This window comes from Pinus tabuliformis, chromosome 2_1, assembly GCF_031772625.1.
Source record: "Pinus tabuliformis cultivar Carrire ecotype Pingquan chromosome 2_1, CPIR1, whole genome shotgun sequence".
NCBI lineage: Eukaryota > Viridiplantae > Streptophyta > Pinopsida > Pinales > Pinaceae > Pinus > Pinus tabuliformis.
Window position 1 is genome coordinate 934,490,776 of NC_142299.1, and position 22,994 is coordinate 934,513,769.

Below are 22,994 nucleotides of genomic sequence, written 5' to 3' on the forward strand. Positions count from 1 at the left end.
CATTATTTTTGGACAATCGTCCCTGGAAAAACCCAATGCGGGAAAACCGGTACAACAAATATGAGGGTTTTATTATTATGCAGTTTTTTAATACAACTAGGGTGCCAGAAATGGCTCACCCAACAGAGAAAGCCCTCGGCAATAGTACCTCTCCTTAGAGACGGATATTTCGGCTAATCAATCACCAGATGAACAATCCCATAGCAACATGGAAGCTCCTTAGCTAGACAGCAAAAGCTGCTCCAAGCTTCTCTATCGCTCAATATCACTCTGCAGGGACTGTGTCACCCTACCCGGCTCACCAGCACCCAGTCTGCCCCACAAAAATTCTTCTAGCGCTGCTTCTTGGCCCTGCGTCAGCTTTTCCAACCTCTGCATAGCTATTGAAGCCTCTGCGTTAGCTCTCAGACCCTCTACATCACCCACTCTAGCCTCTTTAACCTCTGCGTAGCTCCCAGCTACCTCTACTTCAGCCTCTCTAGGCTCTGTGTTATCTCTCTTGCACTATATCTGCCTCTCTGCTATGTATTCTCAACCTTGTGCCGAACTGCCCATCGCTGCAACAGATCACTGGTTCGATTCTCTCAGCAAAACCCCACTCCAGAAAATCGAACTGACTGATCAATTTGGTGTATCTCCAACTGACCCTCAAGCCTCCACTTATACTTTTCATGTTGAGTCTTCAACGGTCAAGATTAATTCCCTAATCAATGGCTAAGATTAGATTTGGCGTGATCCATGTCATTTAGAACAATCTCACCCAATTTTATATTAATATCCATTAATATTTTAATTTTCCAAAGTTTAGACTTAGGAACCCCATTAAGAATATTAATTATTTTAATATCTCTCCAACCGGGTGGAATTTCCCCAAACCATTTTCGAGTCTTGGAGATTTTATGTGCCTTAGCCTCTCCACCAATTTTCATGGCTAGAGCACAGTCGATGCTACCACAAATCAACATTGTTGTCTCCAAACATAATATCAGCAAAAGATAACGCATCATAACCATACAGAGCTCAGAATGGTGACATACCTATGGACATGTGATGTGTAGTGTTGTAGCAGTATTCACCCAAGTGCAGCCACCGTATCCACACTCTTTGTTGCCTTGTCACATAGTGTGCAAATAGCCCTCTAGCCACTTGTTCACTATCTCCGTCGGCCCATCTATCTAAGGATCATAACTGGTACTCGAGGTGAGCTCAGTACCCACCAACCGAAATAGCTCCTGCCAAAATACACCCATGAACCTGTTGTCCTGATCACTAACGATGGTCTCTCATGTATTTGGTCAACACTAGGCCAGATATTTGCTTCGCAGTCAATACCCTAAGTCAGTTCATGGTAGAACTGAAGAGGGTGCATTGGGCAGCAACGAGGCATATTCTGAGGTATGTTCACGATACAGTTGAGTATGGGAAGAGATATACTCGAGGGGATGACATCAGACTTTGTGGATACACAGATGCAGATTGGGTAGGCAGTTCAATGGACAAGAAAAGTACCTATGGGTACTACTTCAGTGTTGGATCAGGGATGGTTTCTTGGTGTAGCAAGAAGCAGAAGTCAATAGCAATGAACTCTGCAGAAGCAGTGTATATGGAAGCCAGCATAGTTATGTACGAAGCTATATGGCTTCGGAAGCTACAAGTAAGCTTGTTCAGGCAAAGGATGGAGGTGACCAGTGTCTATTGTGATAATCAAAGTTGCATAAAGCTCTCTGAGAATCCATCGTTTCATGACAGGTCGAAGCACATCAATATTCAGTGTCATTTCATCCAAGATTGTGTACAACGTGGAGCAGTCCAGCTACAGTATGTTCCCACAGAAGAGCAGGTTGCAGATATACTCATGAAAGCTCTAAGGAGAGCTAAGTTCAATATTTCAAGGAACATATCGGTATGCTAGAGAACCTGTTTCAGTAGCAAGGATAGGTTACTTTGGATGATTCTGAGTTGTAGATGTTGCAGTTGCAGCGACAACAAATGAGAGGGAGTTGCTGTGCAGAATCAGTGTTGGCAACAGTATTGCAGTGTCAACAGCAGCACAGATGCAACATATATCAAAGTTGCACAATGGTGGGTGGGCAGCAACAGCCAGACATCAGCAACGTGACAGGAGATTATGCAGAGACAGAGTGTTGTGGCAAGGAATGCAGCACTAGAACACATTCCTTGCTAAGAGGGAGTGCTAGTTTTTTTAGTATCGGATGTGTTCTAGCCACGGAATTTGGTGCAGAGGCTAGAATACATGAGGTCTCCAAAACCCAGAAATTGTTCCTAGAAATTCAGCATAGACGTGTCTCAATTAGATTATTTTACATTTTTTAGATATTCCTAAGTCCAAACTTAGGGAATATTGTTAATTAATCATAGAATCATCTAGACGCTCACATGGATCGATTCAGAAATGATCCTAGCCATCAATTATGCTTTAATCTTGGTCGTTGGTGATCCAACAATGGATTATAAGAGGAAGTCAATGTGGTAATGGAGATTACACCAGTGCAAATACTCAGTTGCCCAGGCAGTTCGATTTTCAACAGAGAAGATAGAGCCAAAGGGTGAGTAGCAGGTGGAAGAGGAGGGCAGCAACATTCCGGGAGGAAGGTTTCTAGTCCCGAGAAGAGGCAAAGGAAGGCCAAAATTCTCATAGGGTCAACGTAAGCTCTGCAGAGAGGGTGACGAAGGAGTCTTAGCACAAAGGCTAGGGAAGTGATTGTGAAAATTCCAAACTGGAATCCTATTGCAGCTAGTAGAAATTATTCTCCTAATTGTTAATTTAACTTAACAATTTATTTACTATTTTCTACAACAAATACTGAATAAATCACTTCAATCTACACAAATAAAATTGCGGAAGAATAAATGCTAGAAGAAATGCTAGCACACGCACATAAAAAATAACACAGTTATTTTTAGACAAAAGTCCCCGAAAAACCAACTTGGGAAAACGGGTGCAGCAGCTGAGGGTTTTTATTACTAAGCAACAGTGAAATAATCAAAGTATAATCTAGAAGTCGAATACTGGCAATCCTGCAAAGAAAACATTGGCAACAATCTAGTGATGGATTTTCCTCTCCCCACAAGCAAATTCGAGCTCTGACTGCAGCTCCAAGTTTGTCGTGCAAACTGCCTCTACACTGCCTCTGCGTCACCCTAGCGCGGCGCTAAGTGAGCAGTCCAAACTGCCTCTGCACTGTCTCTGCGTCACCCTAGCACAATCCCTTTTGCGCTTCAGTCTGGATCAGCCTCTCAAGCCATCTAATTTGTTGTTGTCTGGAAAAATGTCTCTCCTAGCCCCAGAACCTCTGTCCAGCTTCTAGCACTGAAACTCATCTTTCTCCAGTAGAATCGAAACTGCCTCTAGGGGCTACTGTGTTGCCCCGATGTCAAACTCTTTGTGCGTCTTCAGCCTCTCTGCAAATGCACTCACCGGATCTGGAAATCTTCTTTCGGCTTCACTGTCTCTTCCCTTCTCACTGCTTCGATCTCTAGCTCTCTCTCTCTAGCAACCAATTGCTGCTACTATGGAAACTGATCTGCTCATGCAATCGAACCTCTCAATTGTATTCTCCTTCACCACATCGACCTCCTCTTATAATCCTCTGTTGGAGCACCAATGGTAAAGATTAAAACTTAATCAACGGCTAGGATCATCTTTGAATCAATCCGTGTGAGTTTCTAGATGATTCTTGCTGTGACTTAATTAATACTAATTAATTAAACATATTCCCTAAGTTTAAACTTACGATTTACGAAATAGTTCAAAACTAGTTATAATTAAGTCATTTCTAGGCAGAATTTCCAGAAACGATTTCTGGGTTTTGGAGATCTCATGCATTCTAGCCTCTCCACAAAATTCCAAGGCTAGAACACATCTGATGCTACAAAAACCAACACTCCCTCTTAGCAAGGAATGTGTTCTAGTGCTACTGCACACCCTGTAGCAGCACTCTATCTCTGTATCATCTCCTGTCACATTGTTGATGTCTGGCCATACTGCCCACCAACCGCTACGCAACTCTAATAATTGCTACATCTGTGTTGTTGTTGACCTTGTTGTACTTTTGCCAACACTGCATCTGCACTGCAACTCTATCTCATCTATTGTTGTTGCAACTGCACCATCTGCAACAGAAAAGCATCCAAAATACTGAATCAACTTTGATCAGTATAATGCATCTGTCACCCTAGTCTCTGGTTGCTGCTAGTATCAGCACTGTCACTGAATAATTTACATTGTTGTTGACTCTGCACTATGCCAACTGCACTGCTACCAACTCTGCACTGCGCTCCCCAGTATCTGACTGCTACAAGTCTATGCAATGGCCACTCTAGCATTTGACTGCATCAGCTGTCACTGACCCATCTTGCTACTAAATATTGTAGGCCCCCGTAGCAAGGCATTGATCCAAGAGGTGGACTCCTCAAGGATACTGCCCATCTATAGCACTTTGGAGCTCCAGCACCAAATCTCCCCACCTCACTCCTGGAGGTATATCAGCAAACATGTCAAAGTCTTCCTCCAGCCTGGAGGACAACCTATCAATCTCTGCTAAAGCTACCTGCTAGTCCTGCTTCCCCTCCTTACCCTTCTTCCTGAGAGGACATCGGGTACTGTAGTGACCAACTCACCACACCTGAAGCACTTGACCTTTGACAGGTCCTTATTCTTCCTTCTTTGCTACCCTTGTCCCTTACTCGGACCCTTCGATGTGAGGGCCACATTCTCCTCCTCCTTCACCTGCTTCGATCTGTTGTTGCTGTCACTAATGGAGCTCTTCAATAGAGCTCGTCTCAACTCCTCCTCCTGCAAATCAGCCCACATCTTGTCCTACCTTGGCAACGTATCTTTGCCCAAGACACTTTCGACGAATACCTGCCACTCCTCTGAGACAATGTTGAGTGCCAATCACACTAGCTTCGTCGGTTGAGGCACTACCCCAACAGCTGCAAGTTGATCCAAGATCTCCTGAATCCTAGTTACCCAATAATCCATGCCCAAAGTGCCTAAATGTAAACAAGAATAAGCACCCAATTGCAAAATGAAAAGCATACCTTTTGGGTTGGATTGCCTAGCTTCTAACATGCTCTCGATGGATGGGTGGGGAAATATACAACTGATGTAGGGAGTGGAGATAAAGAAGCACATCAGATCAGCTATGGGTGGCTCTCAAGAGTTGCTGGCTGCCAGTTGGAAAAGGATAACCAAGAGAAAAACTCTCCTAGGGGTACCCACATTTGGTGGGCAACACATCCTATGTAAAATTATTCCACATATTAAAAAAATAATATTGCAGTACACATGAGATGTGTAATATCTATGCTTATAAATCAAAATATAAAAAATATACAATCCATATTGTTAAGAAGAAGAAAATTTTAAAAAGTAGCAAGCATTAATTTCTACACACCCCATTGTACATCCATCTTAACTAGTGCTTTTTAAACAATGAGATAGTTCATCAATTGCTTACTATGTATAATTACATCATATCAATAAACATAGTCAAGGTTGACAAGAAATACCAATAAAAGTTGCCATGCTTGAAAGATCTTTGATATCCAAGAATGTACTTTTCAAGTCCTGTATTCTCCTCTTAAGATAAGCATTGCATTCCTATTGATAAACCAATCATTATATTCTAGTATGAACCAAATTTCACAAGAAAATAAAATAAAGAAAAGAAGCATAAATAAGAAAACAAAAGCGGTTCCAAACTCATCCCACATACCAGCTCAATGTTATGACTGAGTACTTGAATGAACTCTTCTTGCCATATTTTATGACCATGCACATGACCATAATCCTGCATTGTTACAATATGAGATAAGATATGATGTATAACGAATGTCATCATTTTACAAATAAAGATTAACTATTTATTCTCCCCTCAATCAATAATATTTTGGTTACAACACTTGCATTTCAGTTTTCCAGTTATATTACAACTGGATGATAATATATACTCAGCGAGATCTAAGATTTATAGATATATAGACAAAATCTCCAAAGAACAACGAAATCCATCATATATATTAAATAAAAAAAGAAAAAAAAAAACTGGCATACATTTGTCAGTTTACATGATTGAAAATTTGATTTGAGAAATCAACAAAGTACCAGACATAAAAATTTCTGCTCTCTGACTTTTAACGCAAAACAGAAATTTCACCTCTTAACAAGAGGTTTAAGGGATTTTAACCCTGTGACACATGAACAAAACAACAGCAATGACTGACTATCTTTCAACTCTTAATAGCCCCAATCCACAAGGCAATCCAAGAGAAACAATACCAATGTGTTGCAATAAGTTTTAGCCCTCTAGGGCAATCTTATCATGCATATAACAAATATGGAAACCACTTATGACAACTGTAAAAGCAACAGCAAATATTCACTTATATTCTTCGGTTATAATATTAAATCACTTAATATTATTTACTCTTAACCAAAGTCACAAGTATCCAACAAGGGACATGTTGACCCCATGAACAAGGCACATTGAACATGTTCGTTCTATATATATATATATATATAGAACATGTAAAAAAATATTGACACAAAACTAATTACTACATCAATGATGATAAAACACACAAGAAATTACAATATTCAATACAAATGTCATAAAATAGAAGTTCAGAAATTAAAACCATAAATTGCAAATTTCTCATTACGTAATTTGATGTAACCAAAATCAAAATGTATTACATATATACAGAGTCAATGATACTAGAAGTGGGAATGGTAATGGAAAATAAAAAATATGATAAATACTAGAAAGTTGAAACATACGAGGAAAAATGTCATAGTTTGTCAGTGTTAATAGTCCTCCATGTCAAACTCATCAAAATCAGCACCACTATACTCTCTACTCTATTCTCCTTGTCCTCCTCTATATCCAATCAAATATCCACATCTGCTAGAGTGCAGCATGACCCCTCAAGAGGATCAACATAACCATTAGCACTAGTTCATTAAGATCCAAGTTAGCTAATGCCAACTGACCACTGTTGTCCAAACCGATATTATCAGGAATCACATCCTACATTTTTGTATTCAACAAGAGAAATTTCTTATCAAGAGTCCCCATGGGTTGTTTTGGTATCTTGGTGTCAAACACATCAGGACATGTCTATGGCACATGTCTAACATGTGGGATACAAACACAGGCCCCCTAAGGGACTTATGTCAAATCAATAAGACATATAGAAATGGAAATTACAAACCATTAAGAATATAAATGGTTGAAACTCGAATTTGCAATTTACACCAATCTTGTGTAGCTGGCAAGCTCATTAATATGTATAAAGATGAAGTTCATGTACATGCAATAGCCTTATTACAGGGCTAGTTCATGTACATGCAATAGCCGAAACTCCGCCAAAACTCAACCGAAACTTGACCATCATGTAATCGTCTATAAGAGTAAATATAGTCTTGGTTCTACTTCTAAATTGTCATCTATGGGTCTTATTTCCATTTTTTCTTGCAAGATAGTGTGTTAATCACTTATTTATAAACTTATTTATTTTTATATATACATACATGAGGTTTCAGCTGGCAATTCCATTGACATTTCCATTTTTGGGAGGTGATGTTTCTAAACATACCCGTTTTGGAAACTCTGAAACGTTTCGGCGCTTCGTGCAACTTAGCCTCCAAGGTAAGATGTCTCTTCTTCTCTTCACCAAGTACAACCTACGGTTACATATCAAAACTATAATCTCTAAATCTCCAAGGGATGAAACCCTAATCCTGGCCTTCAAAATGCTCCAACAAGTACAAGAAACCATAGCAACTCCGAGAGAGAGAGAGATAAAGTACGTAAGATCCAAGAAAGAGAAAAGAGGTGCACTCCTATGATCACATCTCTAACACAAGAGATAAGAATGGATGAGTGAATGGATCTATGCTTCCTCTTTGTATAATTGCTTGATGAAGAAGACATAAGAAATAATAAGAAAACATCTAATATTCACAAGTAATTATCAAGAAGAGAAATTAGGTGTTAGACTTCATTACACTTGGTTTCTCAACACAAAGGGCTTCAAAAGGACTTCCAAAGACACTCAAATTTCTATCTTCCTTCCTCATATAATTTATACAAGTTTGTTGGTTCCATTTATTAGGGTTTACCGTTTAATTGACATATTTGGCATTTCAAGAGCCTAAGGAGGCTGCTGTCCTAAAAACAGTCCCATTGGTTGAGAAAAGACAAAGTTTTCTTGGTCTTTCCACAGCCAATTAGTCTAGAAACTTAGTAGTTTAATTGTAGAAATTTTGACTTGGTTTGGGCTAACATATGCTAATATTTTTTATGTGTTTTGAACTCAATTCCATCATTTTCTAAGCTAATAGCTTGCTGGTTTTTAGCATATCCATGCTTTTGTAAGAGGAGGTGTGAGAAAAATTCGTCCAAGACTAAAGAGCTAAAGTACGTGAAGAGGACTTACCTTGAACCCATTGTAAAAACCAGAGAATTTCACCTTTGTAATCCCTTAAGAGCCATTTTGACCCCTTTGATTTCAAGGGTGTCCATTTCCTCTTTTCATCCCTTTCTGTTCAAGGGACTCAATAGAGCATTATAACACTTGAGAGTTAGGGGAGTTGCCTAAGCATCCATTTTCCCCATTGGGGATCTTGTGTGTGTTTCTCTCTTTTTGTGGTTTACTTTCTTGGGCTAAAATTAACTTTAGATTAGTTTAATCATCACACAACATTAGCGTAGGTTGTAATTCCTTTTGATTTAATTTTATTCATTCAATCTAGTTTAGATTCATTTCCATTTCATTAAGACAATCCAACTGCAATCTAGAGTAGTTTTGATTTCATGTTATTAGCTTAGATTTCACTTTGCAAAGTAACAAACCTCCAACAAGTTCCAATGGCTTGTTGGTTGAAGTAGACTAATTAAGGAACACCATCTTCTATGTCTTTTTATTTTGAGATTGAGGAAAACTGATAAACGTTTGAATTGTGAAGTAAGACATTAGACTTGTTCCCTTAATGTTGGACCTCCTTGTGGACGGGTTGACTTGTGGGATCTCGGGGGTACTGATTGAAGCCTAAACTTTGTTGAGAAATCCTAAGTGTGGCAATTAAATGATTTCTCTTATTAATGACATTATCTTGTGATGTTTTTGTTATTATTATTAGTTCTTTTGATTCATCTTTTCTTATCATCAAGACTAATGCCAAGCAACAAATAGAAGAGGACACAAGAAGTAGGCACGACACCATGGGAAAACCCCACTCTAGGGGAAAACCCGGTCAAAATTCTTCCTTCAATATATTCAAGAAGAGATGACCAAGACCCTTACAAATTAGACTCAAGACTACCTCCATCCATCAAGTCAACCTTGTCATGCCAAACATTAGTTCTAAGGTAGTCTAATCTTTGCTCCTATAGCAGACAACCTTCTTAACACTTGTACCTTTGAAGAGGTCATCTCTGCAACCAATCTGAGCTCCTTCATTCACTGTGATACCGAGACTTGTCCACTATGATAGCTCAACTATAATAGTACTGACTTACTGTGATAGCATCATTGTAGCACCATTGTAATAGCATCGAGTCCTCTGTCACTAAGGTAACACCGAGACCTTCCGACTGTGGTAGCACCGAAACCATTTGTTGTGGTAGCACCGAGATAACTCCCATGAAATAGCACCAAAACATATACTGTGACATACTACCATAACTTTGTCATTAATCTTCACTGTAATTCGCACTTGCTTTAGAGGTCTCACGAAATACTGTCTAAAATTAATCCGAGTTTGTTGACTATACTAACATCGAAATGTATCTGTGCTCCTTCCCTGTAATGACTTTGAAAACTTGTCTCTAAAATGCCTTGTCTGAATTCTCTGTGATCACCGAAAAACCTCTCTGAAATGCGAGCTCTGAACTGTGTTTTATACGAAGTACTTTATGCTTATATATATAGTTGTTACCATAATAAAAATAAGCCGACATGTGACTTTGAAGAGCAGTGTCTCTGTATTGAGTCGACATGTTTTGAAGGTATCCTACTTGATGAGGATTCTTTCAACAGCAAGGAGACTTTTGATGGATGGAGGAGTCTTCACAAATTGACTTTGACAATAACTTAAAGCCTACAATGGAGGCTTGACCTATACATTTGACCCAAGCATGAAACCCATTTGACAATTCCTCAACCGGAATCCCTACTACAGAAACTGACAATATTACTCCTATTTGTTAAATTCCTTTAAACAAATTACTTACCGTTTCCTATGGCAAATATCGTAATATATACACTTCAACCTACACTTAATTAAACATTATGTGGAAACAAAAGACTGAGCAAGAAAGAAAATACAACACAATTGACATCGTTAATTTTGGACAAATGTCCCCAGAAAAACCCAATGCGGAAAAACCGGTGTAGCAGATTTGAGGGTTTTATTATTCGGCAAGAGAAAATCTGAGTACAATTCTTGGATACTCAACTAGCAATCTGATACAGAGAGAAACTAGACAAAATGATTGGTGAAACGATCTCACCCTGTCACTGGGAAAATTTGAGATTGATCACGCAGAACTGAAGCCTCTGTGTACCCTCTGCATAGCCTCTGTGCAGAACTGCATCACTCCTATGCAGTTCCTGCGTCACCCTTGTTGGGTATCACGCTGCTCCTTCTCTGGACCCTCTGCTAGCTGGAAAATCCGAATCTCTACCTCCCGGTCTCACACCCCAGCTTTCGGCCATTGAAACTTGATTTACTCATGTCATGTCCCTTCTCAAATACATTTGTAACAGGGTGCTGCTACACAATTTTGCACAATTATGGCTAAGGAAGAGAACCCATCATTTTCAACTTAGGGACTTAAGAGGCAATTCAACTTTATTTGGTTGCTAGTGAAATGTGGGAGCCACCCACATGGGAGTTAGAATTGGGCCATTCGAATAGCTTGGAGGGAGAGTCGAATATGTGGATGGAGGGGCCTGCATGAGGCTAGGGAGGCCCAAGGAGTTATTTTGAGGGAGCAGCTCTCATTTTGGATTCATTCTTACACTTTACAATCAAAATTACTTGATTGTTCACTCTATTGTTTAGCTGAGTCAACCAGCTGTTTAGCCATGAATCTCTCAAGCGAGAGATTCAACCTCTACTTCAGGGGACCATCCATGCCCACCCTAGAGAGGTAGTTCCATAAGTATTTCAAGAGTTTCGACAATGTGTTACAACACTACCATTCAACCACAACAGGGAGTGCATATTTCTGGCTAGCTAGAGAATACCCAGGGGGAGTTTGGAGCTATTAGTGATCAACCATTTGCCGAGAGAGTTAGAGGACTGGGAGAGAAGCAAAGGGCCAGCCTTTCTTGTGGGTTTGGGAGCTAGCAGAGCCAATGTCCCAGCAGTTCGAATTACTGGGCTTGAGGACAGTGCATAGGGTCAGTCTAGCAATTTCGTGGAGCTAAGGAGCGGGTGCCATAGGCCGGAAGCCCATCCAAGAAGTCAAGGGATTGATAGCAGAGGTCAGCCCAACACTTTGGGTCCATTTCCGGGATGATTTACAGGCAGAATCCAGCAGGCTGAGTTTGGCAGTTGTAGCTGAAGCTGGACTCCAAGGGGGTTGAATTTAAGAAGTTTAAACTAGCCAAATTCCTTTCTAGGTTTTTCTAGGTTTTAGGTAAGGATCACACTCCTAATTTTATAGAATTTTATGGGAAGATCTAAGGGCTCAAACAAGGGTCCCAAATGAGCCAGCAGCTAGAGGAGCTACGGGGAATGTGGGCCAAAATTCCGAGGTCAACAATTGGCCAATTCCTTCGTGGGTTTTTCTGGGTTTAGGCCAAGGAGCAAGGAGCTAAAATCTCATAATTTTCTGAGCACAAGAAGCAGTGATTCCAACCCTTCAAAGTCAGCAAACAAAATAGTTTTCTCAGGCAGCGCAGTTTAGTTTGGTACAGCAGTTGTAATAGCCTTCAGTTCAGCATTTTCTCAACTGGGTCTTGTCATGCTTGTCCATTGAGACAAGCCCAGGTGCACCATTCTATTTTTCTATTGCATTTTCTCCTGAAGAAGTAATAAAATGGTTCAGCAGTTCTCTATTTCCAGTGTTTCCATGTGTGCTTAATGTATATTTCATTTTTCTGATCGCTGGATTGTTTGCATGCTTTGTATATCACTTATATTCCTGCTTAGGAACATTACAGTGGTATTAGAACCATAATCTTGGCTCAGCTTGTGGGAAAGATTAGAATCAAACAACATGGCAGCCACCTGGAATGAGGTGGTGAGGATACAACAAATGATGATTGATGTGGGGAAGATGTTGATTCATTACTCAGTTGGGAATCCGTACATGATTGCAACTGATGTGGAGTTATTGGGGGAGAACTGGAGGGCATACCAATCATTGGGTTATGGCATTCAAGCGTCCCTCCCATTTTGGGAATTCTGTGAACTAAGGCGTATGCACAAACCAAGGGAGATTCAGTAGGATTTTACAGGGATGATGAGAAGTATTAAGGAAAAAGATGAAAGAGTAGTTGAAGGGGCCATGGTTGCCAAGGAGACATTTGAGCACACACCCATTGATGAGGCTTCATCCATTGATGAGGTATTCGGGGTTGTGACCAAGTTCTCAGGTGATAACAATGCACTATAGGTTGATGAGGTGCCAGAGGACAGCTCCACCATTGTTGAGGATCCGATAGGTACACAGGTCTCTAGATCTATGACCAAGTTGCCAGATGACAGTCGTCGATAGCTGACTGGTGAGCATATCATGCAAACTAGGTTGTCTATGGAGGAGCAGTCGAATGCTCATGTCGAGCCCATGATGGAGGAGGATGTGCTGCCATCCCTTGGGCTAGCCATTGATGAGGGGTAGCGTAGAGGCCACGTGTTGGGTTTTCAACACAATTCACTTCAGAGGCCCACTGGCTGGGTTTATAGCATTATCAACCCACCCTTATGCATTGGATTGAGGGAGGCTGAGTTGTCTAGACGTACCCGAGGGGGTGGACAGGTTAGTAGGACTGAGTTGAGATGATACCACATTAGCTTGGAGGGCTTGTTCCTTCCACAGAGGATTACACATTCGATCTCTCCTTTGGGATTGGATGGCGAGAGGTGATGAGCTGGTACTCAATGGACTAGGTTAGGCGATTGGATACATCCATGGCCACATGTCAGCAAAGGCCATGGATTACCAAAGGGACTTGAGGGCTAGACTGTTTTTGGGATCCAGGTGGGATTTTCCAGCACATCATAGAGCTGGTAGTAGCTACATGATGGACTTGATGCTTGAGCACACCCACATTTTCATATCTCCATCAAAGCCCCAATCAACACTAGTGACAGGATGGTTTGACAGGGGAGCAGACAGATTTCATGAGTTGTCTTGGCATATTGACGGTGCGTGGAGTCACAGGGTGACTAGCTTACTCGGGCAGGAACTGGTAGGAGGAGATGGCATCAGCAGGCTATCAGACAGGAAATGGTATGGCGAGAGCGCTCTCTTACTAACATATGGGATGCAGGGACTATTGAGGATAGGCACAGTAGTGTCATTTTCATTAGCATGTGGGGAGTCAGGGCGCTCAGGTCTTTCAGAGCAGATGGGGGGATGTAGCCCACATCATGGAGGGTGTACTAGTAGAGAGGTGGATATTTTGGCCCATACAGGATACTGTATGTTACAAGGAGGTATGGCAATGGGCAATGGTACACAGGACTACACAGGGTTATGTCATAGGGTCTAGTGTTATATAGGGGGATGCAGTCTGATGCATACAGACCTAAAGTTAGGCCATAGCATCCAGTGGCATGCGGGGCTATGGAGCAAGGAGCAAGGGCTTGCAAAGGAGCATGGAGATGCAGGGTGGTGTGTTGTAGTATGCTGGACTACGCTATGGAGTGGGAGTACCTCACATCGCATTGAGTACATATGGGGAGTGACAGGTACAGTGACACAGGTGGGACACAGGCCAATATAGATTGGCATAGTCATAGCCGAGGGTATTAAATGGTGTACTGGGGTAGGCCGCAATGTACAGTGGCATGTCCAGGAGTATTGGGATGATCGGGGGTATGCATGGGTGTACAGTGCCGCACAGTGAGGTCTTGGAGTGTTGCCTCCAGGGAGACCCTTGGATGGAAACACCAGGCATACCTTTGGGCGTAGTTCACCCAGGATCGACGGGGACACAGATGAGCAATACTTGATGGTATCAGCAAGGACTCACATACCTAACCCTCTTCTACATCCCTTATGGGCACAGTCGATTTTGTTGTCGACTTTCTACACTCTGGGCATGAGTAGCGAAGGACGAGGAGCTCACCAGAGATATTTGGGTGACACTCACCGCACTAGGGGGGAGAATTTTCAGCAGTGGCATTGGGTTGTTGCGTCAGTTGATAGCCACAAATTGGGGAATGAGGTGATCATCTGCAGGGGTGGCATATCGTTCATCATCGAGCCTACGTCTCGGGAACTAGTCACAAGGAGACGTGTCACTCTTTTCTCAGGGCATGTTGGGACCATGCATGAGCAGAGGATACCGAGTACGATTGAGGTAGTTTCCCCGTATGTGTCCAGGCTCCACACCTTATATTGGCACATTATCGAGAGAGCGGATGGCAAACCCAGGGGAGATGGTTGGTAGGGACAAGAGGGATCCACATACCCTGAGTCAATTACGAGTATCGGATACCCCTCTTTTGGTTGCATTCAAGGGGTAGCTCTTTGGCACACATGGCTTTCAGCAATCATCGGTACTACATAGTGGCAGTCATAGGGAAGATTAGCATGCATCAAATTAGCCCACGATATATGGGGCCTATATAGTGATCACGTGCAGGGACTAGAGATGAGGGCCAAAGGGATTCCATCGGTTGACAAGGCTTTGCCGCAGCCGATTTGGCTATGGGATACAGGGATTCAGTTGATCGATAGATCACTCGTGATGAGCAGAGTCGTAGCAAAGAGTGATATAGTTCACTCTTGGGATGACACATGGAGGTTCACAAAGGGCTTCATCATATGGGGAGGCAAACATTCAATGTTGTTGCATAGGTTCAGAGTTAGATTTGGATGGGTAAGCCTTGGTGCCATGGACATGCCCAAGCAGGATGTGCCTCACCTCTTTCATTATTCCACCATCGAGTTCCAAGAGAGGAGGATATTGACTGCACACGATGGGGAGTATGACATAGTCGAAGTAGCGCAGCATCAACACGGTGGCACCACTCTGGGACTAGCAGGGAACTAGTGCATCACAGCTCTTCACGGCTCAATAACCTTTAGGGAAGCAACAACTACTGCAGGGGGAAATCATACAGATCTTCCCTTGGGCTTTAGTGAGTCACTGATGGAGCAGGGGACTTCTGGTACTTTCACCGGGCAGGATAGTGAGTGGAGTGAAGGGAGCTTCATGTTGGACAGGATTGCCTGAGATCCTTGTATTGAAGGATTCTTTCATATCAAGACAGTGCAGAGATCAGGCATGAACCAGTGGCACATCTGTGACCCTAGCAAATTTTGCAGTGACAGTGGGGAGCAACCGTTAGAGAGGTTGCTTGCCCAGGCATTGCTTGAGCATAAGCGATTTTTGGTGCATGGGGGAGCTTGTCAGATGAGGATGCCACCTGGGAGGGTAAGCAATTTTGGAGCACCCAGCTTTGAGGTTGCTTGAGCGCAAGCAACATTTGGAAGGGGAGGAGTGTCATGTCCCTTCTCAAATACATTTGTAACAGGGTGCTGCTACACAATTTTGCACAATTTGGTTGTTAGTGGAATGTGGGGACCACCCACATGGGAGTTCGAATTGGGCCATTCGAATAGCTTCGAGGTAAAGTCGAATAGGTGGATGGGAGGACCCACATGAGGCTAGGGAGGCCCACGAAGTTATAAGGAGGGACCAGTTCTCATTTTGGATTCATTCTTACACCTTACAATCAAAATTAATTGATTGTTCGCTATGTTGTTTAGCTGAGTCAACCGGTTGGTTAGCCACGAATCTCTCAAGAAGGAGATTCAACTTCTACTTTGGGGGACCATCTCTGCCCGCCCTAGAGAGGCAATTCCATAAGTATTTCAGGAGTTCCGGGAGTGTGTTACAGCACTACCATTTAGCCACAACAGGGAGTGTGTATTTTTGGCTACCTGGAGAATACGCAGAGGGAGTTTGGAGCTATTAGTGATCAACCATTTGCCAAGAGAGTCAGAGGATTGGGAGAGCAGCAAAGGGCCAGCCTTTCTTATGAGCTTTAGAGCTAGCAGAGCCGGCGTCCCAGTAGTTCGAATTACTAGGCTTGGGGGCAGTGTAGAGGGCCAGTCCAGCAATTTAGTGGAGCTAAGGAGCGGTTGCCATAGGTCAGAAGCCCATTCAGGAAGTCAAGGGATTAATAGCAGAGGTCAGCCCAGCACTTTGGGTCCATTTCCAGGAGGATTTGCAGGTAGATTCCAGCTGGCCGAGTTTTGCAGTTGCAACTGAAGTTGGGCACCAAGGGGGTCAAATTTCAAAATTCTAAACCAACCAAATTCCTATCTGGGTTTTTCTGGGTTTTGGGAAAGGATCACACTCCTAATTTTATAGAATTTTCTGGGCAGATCTAAGGGATCAAACAGGTACCCAACTGAGCCAGCAACTAGAGGAGCTAAGGGGAATGCGGGCCAAAATTTCGAGGTCAACATTTGGCCAATTCCTTCGTGGGTTTTTCTAGGTTTAGGCCAAGGAGCAAGGAGCTAAAATCTCATAATTTTCTTATCACGGGAAGCAGTGATTCCATCCCTTCGAAGTCAGCAGGCAGAAAAGTTTTCTGGGGCAGCGCAATTCAGTTTCATACAGTAGTTGTAGCAGCCTTCAGTTCAACATTTTCTCACCTGGGTTTTGTCATGCTTGTCCATTGAGACAACCCCAGGTGCACCATTCTATTTTACTATTGTATTTACTCCTCAAGAAGTAATAAAACAGCTCAACAGTTCTCTATTTCCAATGTTTCTATGTGTGCTTAATGTATATTCGATTTTTCTGATTGTTGGATTGTTTGCATGCTTTGTGTATCACTTATATTCCTATTTAGGAACATTATATCTCAACAAGAATTCGATTTCCCTCTAGGGCCTGCGCTGCCACTACGTCAGCTCTGCATGGGCCAACGTCTGCCTCTCTCTACCTCATACTCTCCGCCCCAAGAAAACTTCCTTCTTCCAGATACTCACTACCCCTCTACAAGAAATCTCCTCGATCAAAATTTCCTCCTGAGAACTTCTCACTTCAGAAATTCGATCTCTTGATCTCTCGATATATTTTCCAAATGACCCTCAAGCTCCCTTAAATAATCTCCTCGTTGACATTCAACGGCCCAAGTTAAAAGATAATCAATGGCTATAGATCATTTTAGCTTGATCCTCCTCTTCTTCTAGAAGTTACACCCACAATTAGATTAATACCTATTAATATTTTTAATTCCCTAAGTTTAGACTTAGGGTCCCATTAAAAAATAATAATTATTTCAATAAAATTGTCTCTGGGTGGAATTTCCCAAAATGCTTTCTAGGTTCTTTGGAATGCATGTACCCAAGCCTCTCTGCAAAATTTGAGGCCTGGAGCACATTTGATGTTACCCCAAATCAACACTCCCTCTTAGCGAGGAGTGTGCTCTAGCAATATACGTTGTTGCATACTGCTCTGACTCTGAAGCATCGTCCTCTATGCTCTGGATGTCTGACATGTTGTCCACCAAATACTGCGTTGTTGCTGCAACTATACTATTGTTGACACTACCACTGTCAACACTACATCCGTACTACAGCTCCCTCTCAAATGTTGCATCTATGTTGCTGCTAGCACTGCCACTACCAACCTCCATTGCACTACAAACTGTTGTTGCTACTCTATCAGCAATGGAAAAGCATTCAAAATTACTAAACTAACTGTGTTATGTACGATACCACGTGAATATTGGAACCTGACTGCTAGTAGTCTCTGCACTAACCCTCTAAATATACTGTGCTGCTACTAACCTTTGCTATGTGCCATCTGCACTCTTGTCAACTCTGCTCTGCGTTGCTCAAAATCTAGCGCTCCTAACCATTGGAACTGTCTCTCTGACACTCCTTGGCACCATTCGACACTAGTCCATCCTACTAACACAAAGATAGGCTCTCATAGCAAGGTATTGATCCAAGAGGTGGACTCCTCAAGGTTCCTGCCCATCTATAGCTCTTCCAAACTACAGTTATAAATCAGCTCACCCCCCTCCTAGAGGTATCTTGGCTGTCATGGCTAACTCCTCTTCGATCTTCACGGGCACAGCCTTTAGATCGTGTTTCGAGACATCTTTCCTACGTCTCCACTGCTCTTGTCGTCCCTTTGATGCAAGGGATGCAATATCCTCCTCCTCCTTGGGCTTCGACCCACTGTTGTTGCTTCCGTCAAGTTTAACCTTGACTAAGTCTCTCCTCAACTCCTCTTGTTTTAGAGTTACCCACATCTCATCCCAATTCGGCAATGCTGCTTTGCAGAGGATACTCTGGACAAAGACTTGCCACTTATCTGAGACAAAATTGAGGGCCAGTGTAACCAACTCTAAATCCTAAGTTGTATGCCCTACAGCAGACAATTCATCATGAGTCTCCTGAAGCTTCGTGAGGAATGGATCCACACACTCCCCTTTCTACATCTTGATCTCAGCTTCTGCTCAAGGTACATCTTTCACTACTCAAAAGATCCTTTATATAACATAGACAATACGTCGCACATCTCCTTAGCAATCCCTCTGCTAGTGATGCGATAGACCACATGATCCTTTACTCCATCAAGGATCATCCGCTTGGCCTTCGCCATTTTTTATCTATACTTCTTCAGAGGATCTGGATCTGTAGGCACAGCCACCAAGCTGTCGACATATGCCTTGAGGGTATGCTCATCCAGAAGGAATGGCATTCTAGCCTTCTAGATGACATAGTTGAATGCTCCATCCAACCTGTCCTAATCCCCCAAGCCACTTGTTGCCATTTCTTCCAAAAATGTCGAAAATCCTCTCTCTTCTGTGTTATTTCTGGGCTAGCCTACGCACTCCCTACTGGAGCTAGCAAAATTGTTGCCCCTTGCTACTGCTCAGCTCTAGAGAATTCGAATTCCTTGGCTAGGAATTCTCTGAGGAAGAAATTCCCTCAGTCGTGCTTCTCCTCTTTCTTTTGATGATTTTTTGCACAGCAAACTGCCTACAGAAAAAACTACATCCCATCAGCTCTTCTTATGCTGAGGTTTTAGCGCTTCTCCTTCTGCCTCGAAAAAAATTCGAACTAGGAGTCCTTCTCTCCATCGACTCACTCAAAGATAGATTTTCTCGAAATTTCAACCCTCCAGCTAAGAACTACGCAACCCTCTGGGTTTCAAACAGTTACCCTTGCCACTTTTTCGAACTCCCTCTTCTGCTCAACGTTGGATCTACTGGCTCTACTCTTCTTGCTTCACCTGCAGCTCTGATACCATGTGAAAATTCCTCAACCAGAATCCCTACTGTAGTAACTGATGATATTACTCCTATTTTTAAATTCCTTTAAGCAAATTACTTGCAGTTTCCTACGGAAAATATCATAATACATAAACTGCAACCTTCACTTAATTAAATATTATGCGGAAACAAGAGACTGAGAAAGAAAGAAAATACAACACAATTGACATTGTTAATTTTGGGCAAATGTCCCCGGAAAAACCCAATGCAGGGAAACTGGTGCAGCAGATCTGGGGGTTTTATTATTATGCAGGAGAAAATTTGAGTACAATTCTTGGATGCTCAACTAGCAATCCAATACAGAGAGAAACTAGACAAAATGAATGGCGAAATGATCTCACCCTATCACTGGAAAAATCTAAGACTGATCACACTGAACTGGAGCCTCTGCGTAGCCTCTGTGCAGAACTATGTCACTCCTACACAGTTCCTGCCTCACCCCTGTTGGGTATCATGTTTCTCCTTTTCTAGACCCTCTGCTGCCAGGAAAATCCGAATCTTTGCCTCCCGGTCTCACACCCCTCAACAGGAATTCCCTCAACAGTGATTTGATTTCCCTCTAAGGCCTGCGCTGCCACTATGTCAGCTCCGCGTGGGCCAGCGTCTGCCTCTCTCTGGACGTCGTTTTTCCCTCTCTCTGCCTTGTACTCTCCAACCCAAGAAAACTTCCTTCTTCCGGATACTCACTACCCCTCTCTGCAAGAAATCTCCACGATCAAAATTTCCCCCTAAGAACTTCTCACTTCAGAAATTCGATCTCTTGATCTCTTGGTGTGTTTTTCAAATGACCCTCAAGCTCTCTTAAATAATCTTCTCGTTGACATTCAACGACCCAGATTAAAAGCTAATCAATGGATAAGATCATTTTAGCTTGATCCTTGTCTTCTTCTAGAAGTTACACCCACACTTAGATTAATACCCATTAATATTTTTAATTTCCTAAGTTTAGACTTAGGGTCCCATTAAAAACTATTAATTATTTTAATAAAATTGTCTCGCGGTGGAATTTCCCAAAACGCTTTCTGGGTTCTTTGGAATAAATGTATCCAAGCCTTCCTGCAAAATTTGAGGCCTAGAGCACATTCGATGCTACCCCAAATCAAAAACCCATGTTTTAACAAGTCAATTACAATAATAATAAAAATTCTTCTACTTTTCTTTTGACAAATATATTGCATTTTGACTCAAGTACAATTTATGAAGACCAAACCTAGTTACATTCTTCAACAAGCTTCCCCCTATAGGATCCCCTTGCAACTTACCATAACCTAGCAAGGATAAAGCCTAAAGAGAAAACCAACCATACATTAATCTTTTCTTTTTGCAATCACCCATTTGCATGTCGTACACTCACACACCTAATCAATTTAAACCCAAGCGAAAATATAATTTTAACTAAAACCAACCAAGTACATTTCAAAATAGTTCCTTTTACAACACTTGGATCATTATCTAATTAGCCACTTTACATTTCAAGCTCATCTACTTTTGGTAATTTTATTTCCAAGTTCAAGTACATTTACATTCAAGCACTTCATTTCCCAAGTACTTTACTTCAAGCATTTTACTTTCCAATCTTTCTTACATGGCACTGGTTTCTATTTGGTTATATCATTTGCGAGCACTGGTTTGGTTTACAAATGATCATGGGTGCTTATGGCGATTTACTTGTGAAATCATTTACATGCTTTGAAGATTACATGTTGCAATTCTTTCATTGACAATTGAATGTATCTTGTCTGATTTCATTTAACTCCTAGAACTTGATTTAGTTTAACTTAGCTTAAATTAAGCCTTAGCATTTTGTCTCATAGGGTCCACTCCCCTTGGCTTCGCTAGGAGTTAGCCTAGACTGAGTTGAGATTTGAGTGACAGCAACACAACTCGAGACTTGCCCCCAATTCCAAACCAAATGGAGTTAAATATTTTCTCCACATTAACCCAGGTGTGGATTTAGGCAGCAACAAGGCATATGGTTAGTGCGCAAGGGGTCCAAGTGCACCAAGAGAAGATCCAAGCTATTATAGATTAGCCTATTCCAATGAATCTTATAGAGTTGTGGGGATTTTATGGGTTATACAACCATTATAGGAACTTTGTAAAGGGGTTTTCATGGCTGGGCACACTGTTGACAGAACTCATAAAGAAAGGAGCATTTCAGTGGTCAAAAGCCGCCCAAAAGTCTTTCGACAAGATGAAGGAAACAATGAGCACATGCCCAGTGTTATCTCCTCCATATTTTCACAGCCATTCGTGGTGGAATGTGATGCATCGAGGGAAGGCATAGGGGCAGTGTTAATGAAGAACAGACACCCAATAGCATTTGAGAGCAGGAAACTCAGGGATGCGGAGAGGCTTTGTTCCATATACAACAAGGAAATGCTCGAAATCATGCATGCCTTGATCAAATTTAGATAGTGCTTGACAGACGGTAAATTCACAGTTAGAACACATCATAATAGTTTGAAGTATTTACTGGAATAGAAGCAATTGAACGAGAGAAAACAAAAATGGGTGAGTAAAACACAAGCATTTGGCTTTGACATAGAATATATAAAGGGCAAGAAGAATGTTGTTGTTGTTTCCCTCTGTAGAAGGCCCACTATTTGTTCACTCGATGTAGTTGTCAAAGATTGGAAAGCGAGTCTCTCAGTGGAATATTCAAACAACAGGTTTGCTTGTGAGGTAATGGACGGGAATGTACAAGATGACCATTATACGATGATGGATGACATTATCTCACAAAGGGAGGATCTATTTGGTGCCTGAATCCAAACAAAGGAGAATATCCTTAGAGCCATGCATGATACACCCCTAGCAGGGCATCCAGGTTATATAAAAACCTAGAGTCCATTGAGACAGAGGTTCTCATGAAGGGCCTTAAGGAGGATGTATTGAGATACATGGAGTGTTTAGTGTGCCAGCAAAACAAAATAGAACATCGTCACCCAAGAAGACTAGTTAAGCCTCTTCGTATTCTAGAACAAAAGTGGGAGAGTGTGACGATGGACTTCATTACAGGGTTGCCCAAGAAGCAAGGAAAAGATTGTATCTATGTGGTGGACCAAATAACCAAATTTGCACACTTTTATGCAATCTCATTAGATTATTTAGCATCTCAGGTAGCAAACTTAATTTTCAAGGAGGTTTTTAGACTGCATGGTCTACTAAAATTCATTGCTAGTGACAAGGGAAAATGCTTTTCAGTGTTTTCTGGCAAGAGCTCTTTAGATTGGTTGGCATAGAATTAACACTAAGTACCAGCTACCACTCACAGACCAATGGATAAACGGAGATTGTAAATAAATGGGTGGAAGGGTATCTATGCACGTAATTATGTGTTTGAGTAGCAAAAGGCATGGATTAAGTGGCTGTAGTTGGGTGAGTATTGCAATAACACCACTTACCACATATCCATAGGTATGACTCTTTTCAGGGCCTTGTATGTGTGTGAAGCATTATCATCTGTGGAGTTGGT

General features: G+C 41.9%; 1 protein-coding gene across 6 annotated transcripts in view; it reads right to left on the reverse strand.

Moving 5' to 3' along the window:
* The window catches only part of LOC149203713 (uncharacterized), a 554,312-nt gene that overhangs the window by 194,236 nt on the left and 337,082 nt on the right, over positions 1 to 22,994 (reverse strand). For all 6 annotated transcript variants that reach the window (XM_089403546.1, XM_089403545.1, XM_089403544.1 and 3 more), the window contains 2 exons: positions 5,742 to 5,816; positions 5,536 to 5,626 (listed from right to left, as the gene is read on the reverse strand). In XM_089403546.1, the coding sequence (XP_089259672.1) occupies positions 5,536 to 5,626; positions 5,742 to 5,816 (166 nt within the window). The remainder of the gene's footprint in view (positions 1 to 5,535; positions 5,627 to 5,741; positions 5,817 to 22,994) is intronic.